Source organism: Triturus cristatus, chromosome 2_1, assembly GCF_964204655.1.
Source record: "Triturus cristatus chromosome 2_1, aTriCri1.1, whole genome shotgun sequence".
In the NCBI taxonomy this organism is placed as follows: domain Eukaryota; kingdom Metazoa; phylum Chordata; class Amphibia; order Caudata; family Salamandridae; genus Triturus; species Triturus cristatus.
Genome location: NC_140581.1, coordinates 345652474 through 345671205, shown reverse-complemented (window position 1 = coordinate 345671205; position 18732 = coordinate 345652474). Strand labels below are relative to the sequence as shown.

The window sequence follows — 18732 nt, the reverse complement described above, 5'->3', positions numbered from 1 at the left end:
AGGTTCTGGCGAGCTACTGTAACTTCTGCTGTGCTGTCCAACATTGTCTGAGCCCATTCTCTGTTCTTTAGTTGTGTTCTCAGAATCCTCTGCTTGTCTGATCTTCAGACCTGCTACTTTCTTCTTGGAGAATTGATGTTTTGGTTTGTTTTTCTGAACGTGTTGATCGTCTTTGGACTTCACGCGTTCTTCTTTGTTCTCTGACTGTCCTCTTCTTTTGGATGTCTGTGATGATATCTGAAACGTACGAGAGGAACGTGTATCAGTATCTTGATACCTGTCAGGTTTTCTCAAATTATCCCTATTCCTGAGGTTATACCTCCTTTCGGAGGGCTGCTTTTGAGGAGACCTTCTTCGGGTTTGAGAATATTTCTCTTTTGAATGTTGTTTGTTATTTTCCCACTTCTTTTTAGAAGAGGTAGGATTGTTTTTAGCAAAGGCCTTTTCAGGACAGTTGTGGTTTAACTGGTTTCCCTCCCAAAGTGTCTCGGCCTAATTCTTCATAGGATTTTTCAATTATTCTGGCTAGTTCTTGTGGTTGTTCTGTTACATCAAATTCCCTTAATTTCTGGCGGATTGCCACTGATGCTGCTTCTCCTTTAATATTAGATAATATTATTGTTGAGACCTGGTTGAAAATTTTCAGTCACTTCATACCTAAATTCAGAGCAGGCTCTGCCCCGTATTCGTTTTGAATTTGTTTCAAGACATCAGGTATTACAGCCATGGACGGAACACCATGTGTTTTTGTGTAGATTGCAGCAAAGACTGTGCCCCAAGTGGTGCAGTCTTCCAGATGTGGTGTGATCCCCATTGGTAAACAGATTGTTAGAATTCTGTGTTTCTCATAAGGGCTAGTATTAGGAAATACTGCTTCGACTTGAGTAATTTTTTGAGCTATCCAGAATGGAATTTGTTCACGTTTTGGGGCATTTTACCCATGACTGCGTGTAAAGTCTGTGGAGTGATTTTTAGTGTATTCCCCTGATGAGGGGCTGGATTTTGAATGGTTAATGGTGGTTGGACTGTGAAAGTCTGCATGACATATTGAACTAATTGTCTGTAGATTTTGATTAGCTCCTTGAGTTGAGCTAGTAATTCTACATCTGTCATTTTTTCAAAGTCAGGATGAGGTGAGTAGCCGGCTAAAATCGGCCATGTTGCTCCTGGTCTACCTAGTGGACCGAGCCTGGTAATGTGATTGTAATGTTTTAGGGTGCCTTAATACCTCTGTCTTGGTGAGATTCACGTGCCTCTATCACAAAAACTGCCCTAACACCTCTTGGTGTTAGGCCATGTTTTATAAGTTTTAGAGTCATGGTTCTCCTTAAATGTGGATGGATGTTTATAACACCCTCATCGGTTTCATTTAAACCTTTAGTATTAAAAGCTGCTACGACTTGGTCAGCCAGAGCCTCTGTATCAGACATTTTAGTTTAATGAAAAATGTAGAACAAGTTTCAAGGAAACAAAAGATAAGGTGCACAATATTTTGGAACACTGTATCCTTCAACGTTGAACCAACCAAACAGCTAATACATAGGATTTTTGTCCTACTCAGCTATGGCGGATATTATCCCTACCCACTCCAGACGTCTTATGGAGTATTATGAGTAGGGGTCTCTGAGAAAATCACGACTAAGTTACTTCAGTATCTAGCATTAAATTAGTGCTTTACCAAACCGTTGGGCGCCATGTAGTGTAGATCCTATATCCATGATAGGCTCTGTGCATTGGAATAACATACATTATAGTTTTGACATAGGACTGAGGTCAGTATATCTCTATCGAGTACATTAAACTTAATTACTTGTGTGTGCTTGCTAACTCAGAGGTCACTAGAAACTTCTCGTATATACAAGAAGGGATTAGTTTCTGATAACCGCATAAACATGACAACTTTATTTCCCTTAGAGTCGGAACAATCTCAGAACCATGGAAACAATAGATAACAGTTTCACTCAGTCAATCGTGCATGCTTCTTTTCTACAGAGTTGCACAGAAATAGAGAGACGGGCATTTCAATAAAAAGGGGTTTATTGAACAGTCTTATTTCTCATGCAAGAGATATGAACTGCTACAATCGTAAGACAGGATGCGAAGTACAATATGTACAAGGTTAGCAGTAAGATAAAATAATACTGCAATAGCATGGTTTGTAGCTATGACATATATTCATAAAATACATAAACACAGGCTAAAATGTGGATACTCATCTGATGCTTCGAAATAGTTCTACCCCAGTGTACCTAACCTAAGTGTAGTACGAGGTAAGAAGTAGGTGCTGTTTTCTAAAGTAGGGCTAGCTATAGTTTTAGTTTTCCCAAGAGCTGCCAAAAGTTTCTCAAAGTTCTAGTCTGCACCATACCTTAGAATGTGTGAGGTTGGAATCTCTTTCCAGGACTCGATATCTAACACCCCGCAAGGGGAGTCATTAACACTGGAGCTGGAATATCTGCGAGGAGGATGACAGTGTCTGTTCAGTGCGTCAGGCGGGAACTCGATCTCCTTCCGAACTTGCTGTGGCAAACACCAAGTAGGCAGTCGAACTGTACTGTACCGGAACCGTGGTTTGCCAAGGCAAGTGCAGGTATATTTATACCTTGAAGGTGTTTAGGAATGCCTGTATTGACGTAAAAGTCGGACATCGGAACGTCATGAATTGAACCCCTAAGGAATAGCTGTTCATGCATACTCAATGAGTTCTTGGAGAATTCAATATCCAAGCAAGGGAAATTCCTAAATGCTTAAGAGTCTGGTTTTCCAAGAACTCGTTGTGACATGGATTAACGGATGTAGGAGACCATGCCTGTATTTGGTTAGCATGGACAATACCTAAATAAGGGCTGGATTTTCTATGCCTAAAAAAGGGCAATATGAATTGTATATATAAGGCCATAAATCAGGAAACCTATATACAGAATCAAAATCTACACACAACAGCAGGAACATTAATCACAAGAGTTATCTTGCCATTTTTATTGTTGCCTGAAAGTTGGGCACACAACAAACTCTGCAGCAGGTGATTTTAAATTGTGAGTTATTGCTAAACACAGCGTACACCCTGAGGTCAGTGCTTCCCTTCCAGGCCATCGCTCGGTGCAGCTGCACAGATAACTCCACCATAAAGCTGTCCCTGCCTGACCAAGAAAGGAATGGAAAGACTCCCAGGAAGCTTTAACTGGAGGGAGGGGGGAAAGGGGAGGTAGGCACAATGAGGAGTCATCCTAAATCAGAGAGTTGGTGAATACCTTTAGATTAAAATTTTGTCCAGTTGAGTTCCTTCCCCCTAACAACAATGAGGCACTGCACCACAGGAGGGCTTTTGCATAAACAGTGGGGTTCATCTTCAGTAATTTACAGACTTTCTGCCATACATGGACAGTGGTGGCCGAAAGAGGATTTGACTAAATCAATTTAGCCGTGTCTCCTGTGTGCAACATTTTAACACCCTTATTATGGGTCAGAGGGCTGACTCCAACTGTAATCAACTGGTGTGTCTAATGTGGTGTGTATGACATATTTGATTGGTGCTTTTTGGGTCACCAGCGAGTAACAGTTAAAGTTTGGTAGAGACATTTCTGTGGTGGCATGCAGCTTCTCCAGTTTCAGTCGTGGTTTCCGCCCTCCCCACAAGAATGTTGTTAGGGTTTTCTAGAGAGTGTCCATTAAGCGGTCGGAATGCAGAGTGGGAGCATAATAAACACGTAGTTCAATCTAGGCATCACTTTCAATTGAAATATCTCAATATTCCCCCATGGAGAGAGGCTGAGTTGTGACAAATGGTTCATGTCTGCCTTAATGCTTGTATGTAGTGGGTCAAGGTTGCGTTCCGCCATATGTTTAAGACCAGGGGTGACTTCAATCCCAAAGTATCTCATGGAGGAGGACTGTGAAAAATGGTGGTCCCTAATTGGCAGGGGTATGCACATTTGTCCAAGTAGAGACCTTCCTTCTATCAAGGGTAAGGGAGTTACACACTTTAGATAACCCCTGCTCACCCCTTGGTAGCTTTGCACGCGCAGACAGGCTTATCCTAAAAGCAAAGTGTAAAGTAGTTGTACTCAAAACACAGAGTAACATAGTGAAAACACCACACCAGTTTAGGAACCTAAAGTATCCATATCTATACCAAACCCAAAAAAACAATAATCCACCATATGTGTATTAAATTATGACGTTAAGAACAGAGAGACAGAAAGGGAAATATAGTGAAGCCACTCTTGGTCCCCTTACAGTACATCAATAGACAATGAAAGAGTGATTCCAAATAATGATCTTACCTAAGGAGTCACAACTGTGATTTTAAAAAGAAGCCTCACTCACCAACCTAGTTGGTGACATGCTTCATCATAGGCTTGCCTACCCGAGGGGCTTTCTGCCTCTCGGGTGTGCTGTGACGCCTGATTACAGCGGAGCAGGTTTTTCGTGGAATGTGCAGTGAGTGAGCAAAAACCGTGAATATAAAAATTGCCTTTACTTGTTCGGAACAATTTTAATAATGGAAAAGTAAGGCAAGGTTAAAAATTGGTGATGGTGGATGTATTAGCTGGTTAAATTCACCAGTAGCATCCTAAAGTGAATATGAGATGGCCCGTCTACATGTTTCAGCCTCAGAATGCAAATAGTAAGGCTTTCATCAGGAGCAAAAACTCGATATTATTGTAGGTCGATATTAAAAACTCGATATTTTGACTAACCACCTTAATTTATAACTTCAGAACACTTATTATAAAAATAGAACTTGTAGAAACAAAATAGCTCCAACTGGGGTAATCACGACGTTGTGACAGGGATAAAACATAGAATGGAGCTGACCGCAAGGTGCGCGGTGTCGGGCACAGAGTCACAGGAACCCCCAAACAACAGTTTCTTGAAAGGGAAGTCTATGGACGATGCACAGCATTGTGGTGGTGATGCGTTGGTGGCAAGGCTAAGCCGGTTCCCTGGTTGCCACGGGGGAGACGGGTTGTCAAGATCGTGAGGAGGCGAGGTGTCGAATCCAGAACAAGGGAATGTAGGCGGCGCTGGTGGGGAGGTATTAGATCCAGTGAGGCGATGCAAAGAGTTTGTGAGGTCACCCTCATTGGTTATTGCCTTTGCGATAACTGGAACTAGGCACTGGCGATGATGGTTTCGGTGTGAGCACTGGTATCCTGAAGGCTGATAATTTAAGGCTTCGGCAAGCATCAAAGGGTGTTGGAGCTGTGGTGCAGTTGGGGCGGTGCGTCGTACACTTTACGAGCGGTGCCCCCAGTCTTGGTGCAGTTCGCGGCATCACTGGTGGCAGCACTGATGGCATCAGTGTTCCTCTTGCTTTCCAGCACAAACCACACAATTCTCAGGGCCCAGGAACTGGAACTGGCACCCTTTTGAATGCAAGAGTCCACACAGGAGTCCAGGTGCTGGTCAGTGGGTTGTACGTGAAGTCTTTGTGTCCCTGAGACTTCGGAACAGGAGGCCAGCACAAACAAGTCCTTCTTCTTCAAGCAGGCTCACAGCAAAGTTCTAGTCTTTGTCCTCTCCTTGGCAGAAGTCGCAACTGCGGGACAACAATGCAAAGCACACACAGCGAAGGGGCAGTACTCCTCCTTAAAGCTCTCCAGCTCTTCATATAGGCAGAGGTTTATCTTGAGTTCAGAAGTGTTCTGATTTTCTGGGGTTTAAGGTCCAATACTAATACCCCATTTCCTCTTTGTTCCCTTTGTGATAAGGGTCTCTGAGCCCAGTCCAAACCAGTTCTGTCCTGTCTGATGCAGCACGACCACAGAAGGTGGAGACAGCATTGAGGGAAAGGAGACACTGCCTAGTCAGGTGCAAGTGAAACTCCTCCCACCGCTCTAAATGCAGCCAAGGTCTATTCAGCTCAGCTATGAGTCACCAAGGAAAGGGAGAACTCACCTCAAACCCCCTCATGGCTGTCTACAGTGGATGAACATCCCCAGCTCAGATCACTCCAAAACCTGGTGGTGCTGTAAGTGAGCAGAGAGTATGCTAACATACACGTTTTCTTTGTTTTCTTTCAATTTTAGCTTCCAGTTCCTGGTCCTGAGGAGAACCCAACAAATAACTTTTAGGGGCTTGAAACGCGTAGACCGTTTTTTCTGTAAACCAAACAAGATGGGTCTAAGAATTAAAAGTATCAGGTCTTGAGAGGGTAAGTTCCGTATAAATGTCAAATGAAAAAACATCTCTAAGACCAGAATACAGTACTGTTTGGTTACTAGTGTCCCAGGGGTGAGCAGTTCTTATAAATTCATAAAGAACTTTAGTATTGCTTAACCTCACTCTGGATCCTGTTTTCATCTTCTTCTATTTTTTCACTCTTTTCTTTATTCCTTCTTGGAACTTGAGCTTTCTTTACACTTTTTTTTACACTTTTTCTACGCTCTTTTGTAAATGTCTTTTAATGTGAAATGTAATGTATTGTCATTGCTATACCAGAAAACCTAATCTGTTGTATGGTTGTATGGTTGTACATTTTTTATGTGGTCTGAAGTTATTGGAATATGTTAAAAAAAATGAACTGATGAATTTGAAAAATAACAATTCTTCGAAAAACTCTCAAAAATTAAATGAGTTTAAATTGAATTTGGTTTCCTTTCAGTCACTATGAGTGCCACGTGTGATTGAGAAAAGTGATGAGGTGAATAGGTATCAGCATTGGTGTTGTTGTTACGAATACTTTCTTAAAGTGGCATTTTCAAACACACAATTCAAAAACCTTCTTCCTAAATTGATGTGTTAGTAAATTCTGAGTTCAGAGAGGCTAAACTTCATTTCTCTATCTGGTCCCAATGGAAAGTTATTCTTATTAACACTTCTGTTACGTCTATTAACTTAAAACTTCAGCAGCATCGGATGTTATTCCTTCTATATTATACGCCTGAAATCATTTCAAAATGGGCTATGTCCAATATGGCACCTAAAACCTTCTGCCCCAAATGTACATTGTATGCTGCTGATATTAGACATATGTTCCTTACCTGTCCTTTACTATCTGCCTTTTGGTCTAGGACTGCTAAGGAATTATGTAACCTTTCAGGGACTAATATTGTTATCTTAGAGAAAGAGATACTGTTGGGGCTAATAGATGAGTCAGGTTTAATCTCAGCAGCCTTATTTTCTATTATTATGGCTTGTTGCCGACTATGCATTGCCAGGGTCTGGATTGAGCCTAAACCTCCAACGTTTGTGGAGTTTTGGCAGCTGTTAAGAGGGGTATATGAATTAGAGATCGCCCTGGCAAAGGCCAGGGGCCTCCGCTCTCAGATTAGAACAGAATGAATCTGGCACTGCCTGCAATGGGACTAAAGAGTAACGATGAGTTTGTTTGTATATATCATATACTCTATATCTGCTTATCCAGTCTGGACTCTCTGACTTTATGGTATGTTTTGTAATTTGTCTGGTTGTTTTTCTCTTTTGGCTGAATAAAAAATTTTTAAAAAAGGAAAGTTATTCTTGTAAGATGTTTACAAAGTAACTCCCATGTTAGCCTATGGGACAAATAGCCTTTCAATAATAAAAAAAACGAAATTGGCAGTATTTCACTATCAGGACATGTAAAACACACTAGCACATATCCTACATTTTAAATACACTGCACCCTGCCCATGGGGGTACCTTGGGCCTACCTAAGGGGTGCCTTACATGCATGAAAAGGGAAGGTTGGGGCCTGGCAAGTGGGTGCACTTGCTAGGTTGTCTTCATAGCAGTAACAAACTGCATGCGCGGACACTACAGAGGTTGGTCTGAGACAGATTTAAAGGGGCTGCATGTTTGGGTGGCATAATCAGGGCTGCAGGCCCACTAGTAGTATTTGATTTACAGGCCTTGTGCACACACAGTGCACTCTGCTAAGGACTTAGCTAATAAATCAAATATGCCAATCATCGAGAACGAATCACAATAATACTTTATATATGGAGCACTTACACTTTGACACTCATCAGCAGTGGCAAAGTGCCCGAAGCATCTAAGCCAGCAAAAACTAAATCCAGCAGACCATAAAAAATAAAAAATAAAAGGCAGGCCTGTAACCCCAGTTGGTATCTGTGACAGGCAGAGCCTTATTTTTATCCAAATTCATCCTATGACAAGACAGGGAAGAAAAGTGCGAGATCTGCTTCATGAGGGCTCTCAGTGAGGTAGCTGGTCGTGTGAGGGTAACTAACATATCGTTCGCATATGGCAAGTTTGTGGTCTTCAACTGGGATTGGGATTCTGTGTATGTCAGGGGAATTTGCCTTATGTTTTAGTGTAGTGACCCCTTGACAAAGCCAAAAGGCTTCCCTTATGTTATTGCTGTGATGACCCCTTGACAAAGTCAATAGGTTTGCCTTATATTTTGATGTGGTGACCTTTGACAGAGCCATCAGGCCTGCTTTATTTAAAGTGATAGCCCCTTATACTGTGATGTTCTATCTGGTATACGTTGGGGTGTACTGTAACTTTGGGGGTTCATGATGTTTATAGACATTCGTATTGCAGTGTAAACTGAATGATTAAATACTGATGAGGAGTGCCATTTTAAAATACAAGGGATTGAATGACAAGGCGAAATATACTAAAAGTACTTGTGTCCCTGAGTATTTCAAGAAATCTCATTTTTATTAATTAATTTTGGCTCGGAATATTCCAACTAAGAGCAGATTCACGCCATGGAGGCTTCCATTTACTGTGCAGTAAAAGACACTGAAACATCTTCTACAAGGCTTGGTTCAATGCATTTAATTTGCTATTTTTGGGGGGGTTTTTGTCCTCATCTCACCAATAAGCTTCTGCAGATCTTTAGAAGCCGTCGTTTTCCAACTGGGCGCCCTACGGCTTACTGCACTTGCTTAGGTCAATCCCACCGGCCCCGTTTGATGAAGGCTTGGTGTAATCATAGGACGTGGGGAGAGCCAGCACAGATTATATTATTCTCAGGTCTCGGCCCCAGCTCATAAGGGGCTGCCAGATGTTTATAGAGCTATCCCCAGTTCCATTCTGATCTAGGCGGGCAATAGCAAATGAGGCTTTAAGCCACTCTTCTCTCTTAGGGAGATGGGGATCTTACCACGTTATACATATCTCTCTCCGGGCAAGGAGCACCAAGTATAACAGCAACCCACAATGTATCTGTGGTGAGTTCAGATTGAATAAACCATCATTCCCAAAAAACACCAATGATAGATTAACCTCGATGTTGGCTTTAAAAATGCCACAGAGAGTGTCACCCACTCCCTTCCAGAAAGTTCTTAATTTGGGCCACTCGTAGAAGATATGAATGCCATTGGCATTAGGTATCATGCACCTAGGGCATTTTGGAGTAGGAGACGGGCAAACTTGGCTATCCTGGCAGACGTATAATAAAGTCGATTGGTGACAAAGAAGTGATTCTTCTTTAGACTGGCTGGTTTAATAAATTTATAAAGTAATTTCAAAGAGGGCTCAAGGAGGTCTACAGTATTAGGCTCAAAGGGGGATTGGTGCCAGACTGACGATTGTGGTGGAAGTTCCATGTCTTCTGCATCTAGAAATTTCTTATACCAAATGGAGATTTCCTTCTTCTTTGGCTGTGTTGATTGAAAGAGAATCTCCGTATCCCAGTCTCCCCTTATATCCCCTTTTCCACTTCCAACCAGGATTTAAGTTGTAAGTACTCAAACTTAGAAAAACCAGGGCCTATCTTGGCTCTTAGTAGCTCCCAGGGGTGGATTCCTTCTACGTCCACCAAGTCAGACCAGGTGGTGATGCCTCCTCTCTTAATTGGTACAGCCAGGCTGTCTAAAAAGACAAAATGGTGTACCAGGGGAGTCCCATATAGGTGCATGATCTGAGTAATATCCGATTCCCCATCTACATCTCACTTTATACCAGGGGGCAGATTTATGTTTCCTGGCGCATCCCTGCAAATCAGCAAGGATGCGCCAGGAATGATGCGTCACGCAAGTTTACCCTTGCGCCACACATGATGCACCGCATTTACAATGCGGCGCTTCATGGCGCAGGAATAAACAGATGCGTGACGCATCCGATGGCGTAAGGTTGGCGCAGTGCTTCAGATGCGTCGCAAGCGCGACGCAACTCCAGCACTGTTCCAACCTACCCTATCCCTAACATGGTGCGTCAAGCCTTACGCCTGCTTCAAGCAGGCGCAGGGTTTTGGCGCATCAGCGTTTTCAGGGGCGTTCCTGCGACGGAACGCCCCCCCTCTGTCAACACGCCCACGTGAAACCTGATGCAGGTTTTACGTGGCGCAGGGCTTTACATCGTGACGCATCTCCATAGATGCGTCACGATGTAAATATGGCGCAACGTGGCGCAGGGTTTACACCGCCACTGCATCACAAAAGTGACGCAACGACGGCGTAAAAGTGGCGCATCTCCAATATAGATCTGCCCCCAGGTTTCCAGGGCAGCTTTAAGGACCTCATGGCTCCTAACTTATATAGAAAGCCTTCACCGCCTCCTCCGCCCTCCATCATAGCCATCTCGCCCAACAGCCTTCCCCACGATGGCTCCACAGGCTTAGAAAGTAGCATCTGAATGCCTTTAAATTGAAATGCAACTGAGTACCATCTGATGTCTGGAGAGCCAACCCACCTTTAGTAAGCTTATGCCTCAAGCTCTTCCAAGACAGCCTTACTCCTTTATCTCCCCATATAAAGCTCCCGATCTTACTTTGAATCTTGCGAATACACATACTGGGAAAGACCAGGGGGACTGCACTGAATAAATAAGTCAGCTTGGGGAGGATAACCATCTTCACCAGGTTGACCTTCCCGTAGATTGTCAGGGGAAGATTTCTCCATCTAGCAAAGAGGCTATCAATTTACTTGATAGTTTTATTCAAATTTATCTGAGAATTTTATCCAGTTCTTTGACAATATAAATGCCCAGATATCTTAACTCATTGCTAGTAGTACCCGCCCATTGGTCGATATTCCAACACATCACCTCCGTTTTGGAAGAATTGGCAAAGTAGCCAGAAATAGAACCAAATTCTCCCAGAAGGGCTTCAACCCACAAAATAGTATCCCCGGGTTGCTGGTGTATAATATTATGACATCCGCATATAGGGCCAGTTTACATTGGTAATGCTGAGATTTAAAGGGGTAAATTGAGTCATCCAGTCTAATGGCATGCGCCAATGGCTCTATATAGATGTTAAACAGCAGAGGTGAAATAGGACACCCCTGTCTAGTTCCCCTCTGGATGTTAAAACTGGAGGTGAGCATACCATTCAACAGAATCTTAACAGAGGCTCCCCGATAACAGTTTCTCAGAGTTTGAATAAAAATAGGGCCGAAGCCAATTGCCCCTAGTACCTCCTAGAGACACATCCAACAGACCCTGTCAAATGCCTTGGCCGCATCCAAGGCTACTACTACCAAGGGATCTGATCTTACAACGGCCAAGTCAATGTTGCCTATCAGCAGTTGTGTCTGCTCGTGGATGTATCTCCCTGTTACAAAACCCTTCTGATCGATGTTAACCAGGTTAGGGACCATTTTGGCCAATCTGCCTGCCAGAATACCCATAAAGATCTTATAATCGGCATTCAGCAGGGAGATCGGGCGGTAAGAGTCAGCTTTTAGTGGGTCCTTCCTTGGCTTTAATATCAGTACAATGGTTCCTTCCTTCCAGGATCTGGGGACATGGCCTGTTGAGCTATATAATGAATTAAACAAGTTACCCAGTACCGGGGTCAATAAGTCTGATAAGATTTTGTGAATTTCAATCGGGAGTGCCTCTATTCCTGATGCTTTATTATTTTTGGAATTCTTTATTTGATTTTTAATCTCTTCTGAAGTAATTGGGGCATCAGGGAGGTCACGACTAGCTTCAGTTAACGTTGACAAAGATTTACCTCTCAGCCAAGTTTGTATTTGATCTAGGGAGGGGGTTAAGTTTGCTTTATAAATAACCAAAAAGCAGGTTTGCATGTCCTCTACATTGCTTGATTTTTCCCCATTGTTATTTATTATGAGCTCATTGATATTATTCTTTGAGCAGTCGGCTCTTGCTTTCCAAGCCAGTAAAGCGCCAGCCTTCTCCCCATACTTAAAATTTTGCATGCTCTTAATGAGCCATTGTGCCCTACACTTCTGGTCCAGTTTACCCCTATACTCCTGCCTGGCTCCCTCTAAATCTCCCTAGACTTGTGCCAACCTTCTTGGGCTCCCATGGCTGAGTTGATTCCTCTTAGCTTCTAAGTGCAAGATTCTTCCCTCGATGATGTGTAGCTCCCGGGCCTCAGCCAGATTCTAAGGAGCATGGCAGCCTGCCCCTCAGGTTGGCCTTAAAGGCATCCCATAAAAACTCCCTGGTCGTAGAACCGATATTAGATTAAAAATATTCTAGGGAGGATGATTTAACGGCCCGAATAATTTCAGGGTCTAACAGCTTTACTCTATTAAGCGTCCATCTAGTTTGTAGCATATTACTCTTCCTAAGGTAGGAAAATGACACTGGAGCATGATCAGAGAGATGACTTGGTAATACTGAAACCCCGGTCAGGCTATCCAGGACATACCTATTAGCGAGAATATAATCAATCCTGGATGAGTGGCAATATTTTTTACTGTAAAACGTGAACACCTGAAGATCTCCCCTTTTTGCCCTCCCGACATCTACCAGATCCAAATCATATAGCAGATTTTTCATAGGTCGACGGATTCGGGGGGGGCCTCCACAGTGGCTCTGGCTTGACCTATCTTTTAATGGGTCAAGGAGGACATTAAAATCTCCACCTATAATCAAGGTGGGAGTTGCCATAATTAGTTTAGATTGCAACTTGCAAATATAGGTTTGGTTGTTGACATTAGGTCCATAAAAGGAGGCGCAAACTAATTCTGTTCCTCCAAAATCCAGCTGTGTCACTATCCACCTCCCTGTCTGATCAGTCTGCATGGATTTTATAGAACAAGAGACACCCTGTTTAATCAAAACTGCGACACCCCTACTATTGATCGTTTGTTGTGAGGAGCAATAACTTTTTATCCAGGGGATTCTTGAGAATATTAAACGGCATTCTGCAGAGCTCAGATGTGTCTGAGCTGAGCTGGCGAAAGCTCCAAATACTTCAGTATCAGCCTTTGTCTACGTGGACCTTTTAGCCCGTTTACATTCCAGGAGATAAAATTGACCTTACTGTCTCTTATAGAAGTTCCTGCCATCAGCTTGCAGGCCCTTGGCGCTGGCTAAACAAACATTTCCTAAAATTCAGATGAGACGAGGCATATTTTTTATTTTATCCACTGCTTCCCACCCTGTGCATCCCGCCATCCCTCCCCCCACACCCTGTGACCCCTTCCCCCGTAAGGAACCCTCCCTTCCAATAGGCTAAGCCTATTCAATCACCGCTCCCTTGGGTTTCTTAGAAAATACATAGTACATACTAATGAGTAATTCTAGGATCTGATGCCAAAAAGCCTCCATAATTTCAACGCCCTCCTTCTCTACCCTCCACTCCATTTTGATTTTAACAATAAAGGCATCGACCTCCTCAGCCGTGCAGAACTGGTGCATGTGATTGTTCCACATGACACATAATGACGCAGGAAACCTCAGCTGAGCATTGGCTCCCAGACTATTTAGCTCCTCAAGTCTCTTCCCCAACTCCCATTGTCTTGTTGCCGTGATATGTGAAATATCAGAGAGAAGGAGAAGGGGTTTTGACCCATGGATGTAGATGTTATGGTGCCTTCCTTGAGAGCAGAAGATAAAATTAACTCCTTAACGGAGTATGACAAAAAATTAACCAGTATCTTCCTGGGTCTTCGCCTGCCAGGGTTCCTCTTAAAAGGATCGCGATGCACCCTTTGAATCTCGTGCACTAGATCTATGCTAGGAGAGTTCTTTAAAACTGTTCCTTGTAATAAAGAAATCACAAACCCCTTTCTATCAGACCCCTCAAGGGCTTCGGGGATATTTAGGAGCCTTAAGTTATTTTTCCTCGAGTGTTTTTTTTCTAAACGTTCAAGGTCATCTTTCAGTTCCTTATTTTGAGCTGATAACTTTGCCTAATCTGCGGAGGTGGTATGTATAGCTTCCTTAAGTTTGGGGATCTCCGACTCTATTGCATCTGTCCTCATGGTGACTTCTTCCAGTTTCTGAGCCAATACTTCACAGGATGATTGAATAGCAGCCTGGTTTGCTTCTGACATGGAAAACCTACTGGCCATCTCAGCCTGGTTCGTCTCCGACACAGTAAACCTGCTTGTCATCTCGTCCTTCATGGCAAGTAGTAGATCTGCCAAAGAGCGAGTCGTAGAATCTGAAGCTACATAGTTCTCAGTGGTAGCATCACTTATGACGTTAGAGATGTTAATGACTTCCTCCTGATCTTCCTGGGTGTCTGGTATTTCCAAGGTGGAGAATCTGTTGGAGAGGCACACTGCAGGGTGAACAGCAGTTGCAATCGCAGATACAGTTGTTACAAGCACCCGTGAGACATCAGAACTCTCAACTAAATTAGTCAGAGGAACCGATAGTTTTGAACCATTCAAATTGCTCCGTGGGGTGGTAAGCGTGGTTTCTGAAGCTAGGCTAGTTTGGTCTAGAGGTTTACTTGTACCAACTCCTGGGAGACCTTGTGGACTATGCACACCTCCCTGCGGGCTATTCTGGACAACATTCTTTATAGGCTCACTAGCAGCTGCGATAGAAGTAGACATTACTTTATAATACGATTTCAATGATGGAGTGATTTTCACTTTTAAAGGTGATGGTTTCTTGCCCCTGCCTTTTCCCTTTCCCTTACCGGCCTCTCTCCCTTGATTGCAGTTCCGAAATCCGTTGTGTCTCCTTTCAGCTTGCGCTGCTTGACTGATGGTCTAACTTCAGAGATGGGGGGAAGACTTGGGGGGACAGAATAGGCTGAATGATGTCGGTATTAAAGGAGGAGTGGGCCACTCTAGCTCGCAGTGTATATCTGCTGATTATACTTCGCAAGTATCCATACAATAAGGGAGTGCCTCCCCCTGCCCTGGTAGCCTCGATATTGCAAATGCCTTCTTATAGTAGGTAAAAAGGGTACTGCCAATGGAGCTATCAATAGAACAGCCCGGGAGTAAAATAAGCTCCCTCTTCCCTTTACAGTACCTGACCTTGCAGTCTTCCTTGGAGGGAGTAAGACTCCAACACCCTACCTGGGGGTCTACGACCTGGGGGTCTAAAACCTGGTTGTCTGCCACCTGCCGCCCGAAATCACCTCCGCAATCAATTCTGATCCGGAAGCTCGAGTAGGTGCTGGCGTGGGTGCTGGTGCTGTCACTGCCTCCGTTGAGCCAGAGCAGGAAGCGGGCCGCGTCCCGACGTCTCCACTCCCGCGCAGCTTCTCTCCACTGCCAGCGCCAGACTCCGACTCCCGTCAGGCCACAACGGGGATCCAGGACCGTATGCCCCCCAGAGCCAGTAAAGGTAATCTCGCCATACATAACAGGAGGTAAGAGGGAAGGGGTACTTTAAACTTTCGGAGGGTATCAGGCCTCTGACATCAAGCCCTAATGAAGAGCCCAAGAGAGCGCGACCGCGGCTGTTTAGCTAGCGGCCGCCATGTTCCTCCTCAAACCTTAATTTGCTATTTCAATTATGTACTGTTATACATCCTATTGCCAGTAAATATTTCAGTTCACCGTATGATGTTGTTTGCAGCTGAATCAGTTAGACATTGCTTAATTAATTGTTCTGTAAACTTGTATTCTCAAACATCCAGTTAAAGCCAATAGGTCTCGCCTACGTGAGGAACTTGCTTTGTCAATGTTTTTAGCTACGTTATAGAGCAGCAGGTTATTGTGCAGTATGGCTGAAAGTTTATTTTAATATACTATGACACGGCCAGTGCTGGAGGGTGGAAAGTAAAGCACCATAGAGGGAGAGAGGTGAGGCGGGTGGAAAAAAAGGGCTACGATGCAGCCAGTGGTGTCCACATCATGGCACTTTTGTTTTTGTTATGGCAGGCGGAGGGGCAATATGGACAACATAGGGAGGGCGGATGGGTGGGAGGTGCAACATAGATAATGGTGGGAGGGGAAAAAGCACTATCACACAGCCAATGGTAGCCCCTTCTTTTCACTTTATTTTATGGCAGAGGATCAACACGGAAAGCGGAGAAACAATAAGAGCCTGTAAGGAGTTTGGGCCTGTGACAGAACACCTCTGGTGAACTTCCACCCTTCTTGTGAATAAACCTTGGAGCAGCAGCAAATATGTGACCCTGCTGAGCATCCTTGGCCAGGGCTGAGGGGGACAACTGCCTCTTTCTAAAATTGGTGGAGGTTGGGTTTTCTTCACCCTGTAGCCACTCCCCTGACTAGTGCCTCAATCCTGAACATCAATCCTAAAAATATTGAAGATGCATACTTTCTTCTTGAATTAAGAAGGCTGGCTCTAACATTGCCACAGCTCAGCGAGTGCCTCTGCCCATGCGTAGTCCACGAAACGTGTCTTTGTGAGCATAATGTACAAAAGCCACTTTTCCATTGGTCCTTGAATACCGCATGCGTAGTGTGCGGCAAAAGCATTTGCCCTTAATGTCAACACATGGCAATAGAAGGCATACCCTGTGTTCAGTCAAAGAGATTCACGAGGTGAGGAAAACCTACATATAACTGCTATCCAGGTCATGTGGAGTCTCCGCCAACTGCCATCAATCTCCGGAATTAATTAGTGTCATTGGTGTAGGGGAAACACTGCAGAAACCTCTGTAATTAAATTTTTAAGAGCTAGACATCATTCAAACATTTAACACGTGTCACATGGATGTGACCACTTCCAGTCGTCGACCATACTGGGTTTGAAGGTCTCGTAAGCACAACGTCAGTAAGGGAAAAACAAATAAAATACAGTTAATTAGTACTTTGTCCATGCTCCAAAACATTAAAATGAAGTGATGTAATATGTATAGTACCCAATTACAAGCCAGCTACAATGACTGACAGTCAAGCCTTCAAATAGGAAGTGATGGCGGGGCTCCAAGCTCTTTACTGCATACAATACCCCTCGCTGCAACAGCGCATTCGAGCTGTTTAGGTGAGACGTAAAAAGGACAACACTACGCATCAACAAAAGTTGTTGATGCGTAGTGTATGTCTTGGGGGAGAGGGCAGTGGGGAGCCATATCTACTATAATACAGCGCAGCTGCTCTCTTCCCAAGCCCTGGCGCACAACAGGCTGTCTACTGCTACACACACACCTTTATACCATAGTGCATGGAAAGTACATGGCTTACTATAAGACATGTGTGTGTATTCATTACATTTTTTTTAAATGTGGTTCAATATTGTCCTAATATGAATTAAAATATATAACTTATTTAAATTAGGAAACTTAAAGGTGAGTATACCAAACAGACTTTTTAGACTGTTTATTCAAACATTACCTTTACCTTTGCTGTTTGTGTCAAAGTGTGCTTATGTTTAGTATATAGTGCTGAAAGTTTAATGTAACAATTTAATTTCTAGTATCTGAAATGGATGATAAAACAAATGGTTGCTTTGTTTCATGCTATAACATGGTTTACAAATATGAGCATAATCATACATAATGTGATACATTACCTCATTCAGTGTGTATACATAGACTTTTCCTTGCTCTTCCTTTTCTGTTCCCATGTAGGTTGGCGCTCCAACGAGGAGAATGTCAGTAAAAGTGTCGTTATTGATGTCAGCTGTTGTTATAACACCCCCATAATATGAACCAATCTAAGAATAAAACATTTGTGTTAAAACGTAGCAAAAGATGTGTGAGAGAGTTGTTATTGCCCTAAAGATACACATGCCTGGCTAAACAGGGTACTCAGAAAGTTGATGATAACTATGTAAGAGGCTTAATTTATGAAAGAATAAATGCTGGTGCCCAACGTTTTGCTCAGAAACCCATGGATTGTGCTATAAAGATGGCCTTGCTAAATACCAAGGCTGCGTGGACGTTTTTTTCCACCTCATGTCTCTTCAATTCACCACCAGACAATTCCTGCCTCTTTATCTCACTCCTGCAGGTAATTTATTATCCCCTATTTCTCCCTCTATTACTGTTGTTTCCATTGTTCTCTTCTTCCTTTTTCTCCGCTTTGAGTTTTTCTCTCTCTTGCTTTGAATCATTGGCCTAATGACTTGCAGCACCGCGCTGACTCACTTTTCTCGTAAATAAGGCCCCACAGGCCCAGATCTTCTGTACATGATACACTCAGCCCAAAATATATCACATGCCATTCCTTACAATTGCGCTGTCCAAGTCACTTTATGTGCACCCCCTTGGGTCTGATTTCTGCCAAGGTTTCCTCTTTTGTATAGTACAGGAATATGAACAGTGGATTTTTCTTGATCTAGGAGATCATATTCCCTACCTTCTTTTTGGCACAATACACTCTTTCCTTTACATCTGAAGGGATAAAAGCTATGAGATGTATTTGTGATACATCCCTGACATATGGTCAATATGATGTTGCAATGATCACACATTTTTTACTTACTAATCTTTGGGGTGATGTGTAGAGCCACTGATGCAGTCAGTGCATCTGCATGTGGGCTACACCAGAAATGTTTGCTAGTCATCCATTACCCCTCTTTGCCTTTTCTGCTGTCACCATGAACTGATTTCAGCTAGTCTTGTCAATTAGGACTTTAGGCTCAGCGTTGAAAACTCTGATCTGACCTGGCAGGGCCTGCAGCATGGCACAGATAAAGTAGCAACCATCATCAGCCCATTAGGATAGGTGTTAGAAATTGGGTTTCTAGTTA

General features: G+C 43.4%; 1 protein-coding gene across 2 annotated transcripts in view; it reads right to left on the bottom strand.

The window, feature by feature from the left end:
* ITGA1 (integrin subunit alpha 1) overlaps positions 1-18732 on the bottom strand; it is an 880323-nt gene that overhangs the window by 226564 nt on the left and 635027 nt on the right. For both annotated transcript variants that reach the window (XM_085631246.1, XM_085631248.1), the window contains exon 13: positions 17551-17694. In XM_085631246.1, the coding sequence (XP_085487372.1) occupies positions 17551-17694 (144 nt within the window). The remainder of the gene's footprint in view (positions 1-17550; positions 17695-18732) is intronic.